The following is a 1,442-nucleotide window of genomic DNA, read 5'->3' as shown; positions in this document are numbered from 1 at the left end:
ACTGGGGAGGCTGAGGCAGGAGAGTCACTTGAACCCGGGAGGTGGAGGTCGCAGTGAGCCGAGATCACGCCACCGCCCTGCATCCTGGGAGATGGAGCGAGACACCATCTCAAAAAGAAAAGTTAATTCTTTGGGCATCTTTTTCAGGTCATAGAGTTTAAAAAAAAATGAAGTTGTGAGGCTGGGTGCGATGGCTCATGCCTGTAATCCCAGCACTTTGGGAGGCTGAGGTGGGCGGATCACCGGAGGTCAGGAGTTCGAGACCAGCCTGACCGACATGGTAAAACACCATGTCTACTAAAAATACAAAAATTAGCCTGGCGTGGTGGCGGGCGCCTGTCATCCCAAATACTTGGGAGGCTGAGGCAGGAGAATCGCTTGAACCCGGGAGACGGAGGTTGTAGTGAGCTGAGATCTCACCACAGCGCTGCAGCCTGGGTGACAGTCTTGTCTCAAAGCGAACGAAAACATACGAGGCGTTTTGTTTTTCCTGTGGACGGGGACGGGTGTGCAGACTGGCCACGCGGGGTTTTGCCACGTTGGGCAGGTGGGTCCGCACGGCCTGGCCTCACGCAGGTGAGATTCTCTCTCTGCGACACAGACGTCGTGGTCTGGTTTGAAGCGTCTTTATTAATAGAATTGTTTTCTTTCCCTTCTGCTTTTGGGGTTCTCTGGGCTGTTGGGAGGCCTGGTTTTGAGTCATTTCACCAGCATGGCCGTGGGCCACGAGGCCCCTCTGTGAGCACAGACAGACAGGCGGAGAGGCCACGTGCGTCCACCAGGGCCACGGCTCACAGCAGAGGCAGGACAGGCCGGAAATGCTGCTCACGGAGGCAAACGCACAGGTTCATGTCCTGCTGGAACATTCCGAGGGAAAGCAGTTCACGGCAGGCAGGCACTGAGGTCCCAGCGGAATTGTGTAGCGTGGACTCTGGGGTGGCCTGCTTCGGAGCAGCCGTGAGCATGCCACCAGCGTCCGTGGCATCAAAGCAGGCGCCTGGGACACAGAGCCTGACAAAGGGGACGCCACTGTCCTGACACAGCAATGCCACCGCACCCCAGGCCTCCTCGGGCGTCCGCTCATCCTGGAAACAGCTTCCGGAATTTGCCGTAGGCCGAGTGGCTGATGACGACCCTGACGTCGGCGGCCCCGTCCTCGGGGATCACGTCCACCTGCTGGACCGTGGCCTCCTGATGCAGCCAGCTGGGGACGGAGGCGCGTCGTGTGGAAAAGCAAAACCCGTGAGTATTCGGTTAGTTTCACGATAAATAATTAGGCTTAGCCCAGGTCGGGCGCCGTGGCTCATGCCTGTCACCCAGCACTTTGGGAAATCCAGGCGGGCGGATCACGAGGTCAGGAGTTCAAGACCAGCCTGGCCAACATGGTGAAACCCCGTCTCTACTAAAAATACACAAATTAGCCGGGCGTGGTGGCGGGTGCC

The 1,442-nt window shown here is 58.0% G+C and overlaps 1 protein-coding gene across 1 annotated transcript in view; it reads right to left on the bottom strand.

The window, feature by feature from the left end:
• Positions 1–368: 368 nt before the first annotated feature.
• Positions 369–1,442, bottom strand: part of GTPBP6 (GTP binding protein 6 (putative)) — a 12,839-nt gene continuing 11,765 nt past the window's right edge. The window contains exon 10 of the mRNA XM_017518357.2: positions 369–1,204. Within this exon, the coding sequence (XP_017373846.1) occupies positions 1,081–1,204 (124 nt within the window). The 3' untranslated portion in view covers positions 369–1,080. The remainder of the gene's footprint in view (positions 1,205–1,442) is intronic.

Source organism: Cebus imitator, unplaced genomic scaffold (assembly GCF_001604975.1).
Source record: "Cebus imitator isolate Cc_AM_T3 unplaced genomic scaffold, Cebus_imitator-1.0 Scaffold672, whole genome shotgun sequence".
Lineage (NCBI taxonomy): Eukaryota > Metazoa > Chordata > Mammalia > Primates > Cebidae > Cebus > Cebus imitator.
Note: the sequence above shows the minus strand (reverse complement) of the source record. Positions and strands in the feature narration are given on the sequence as shown.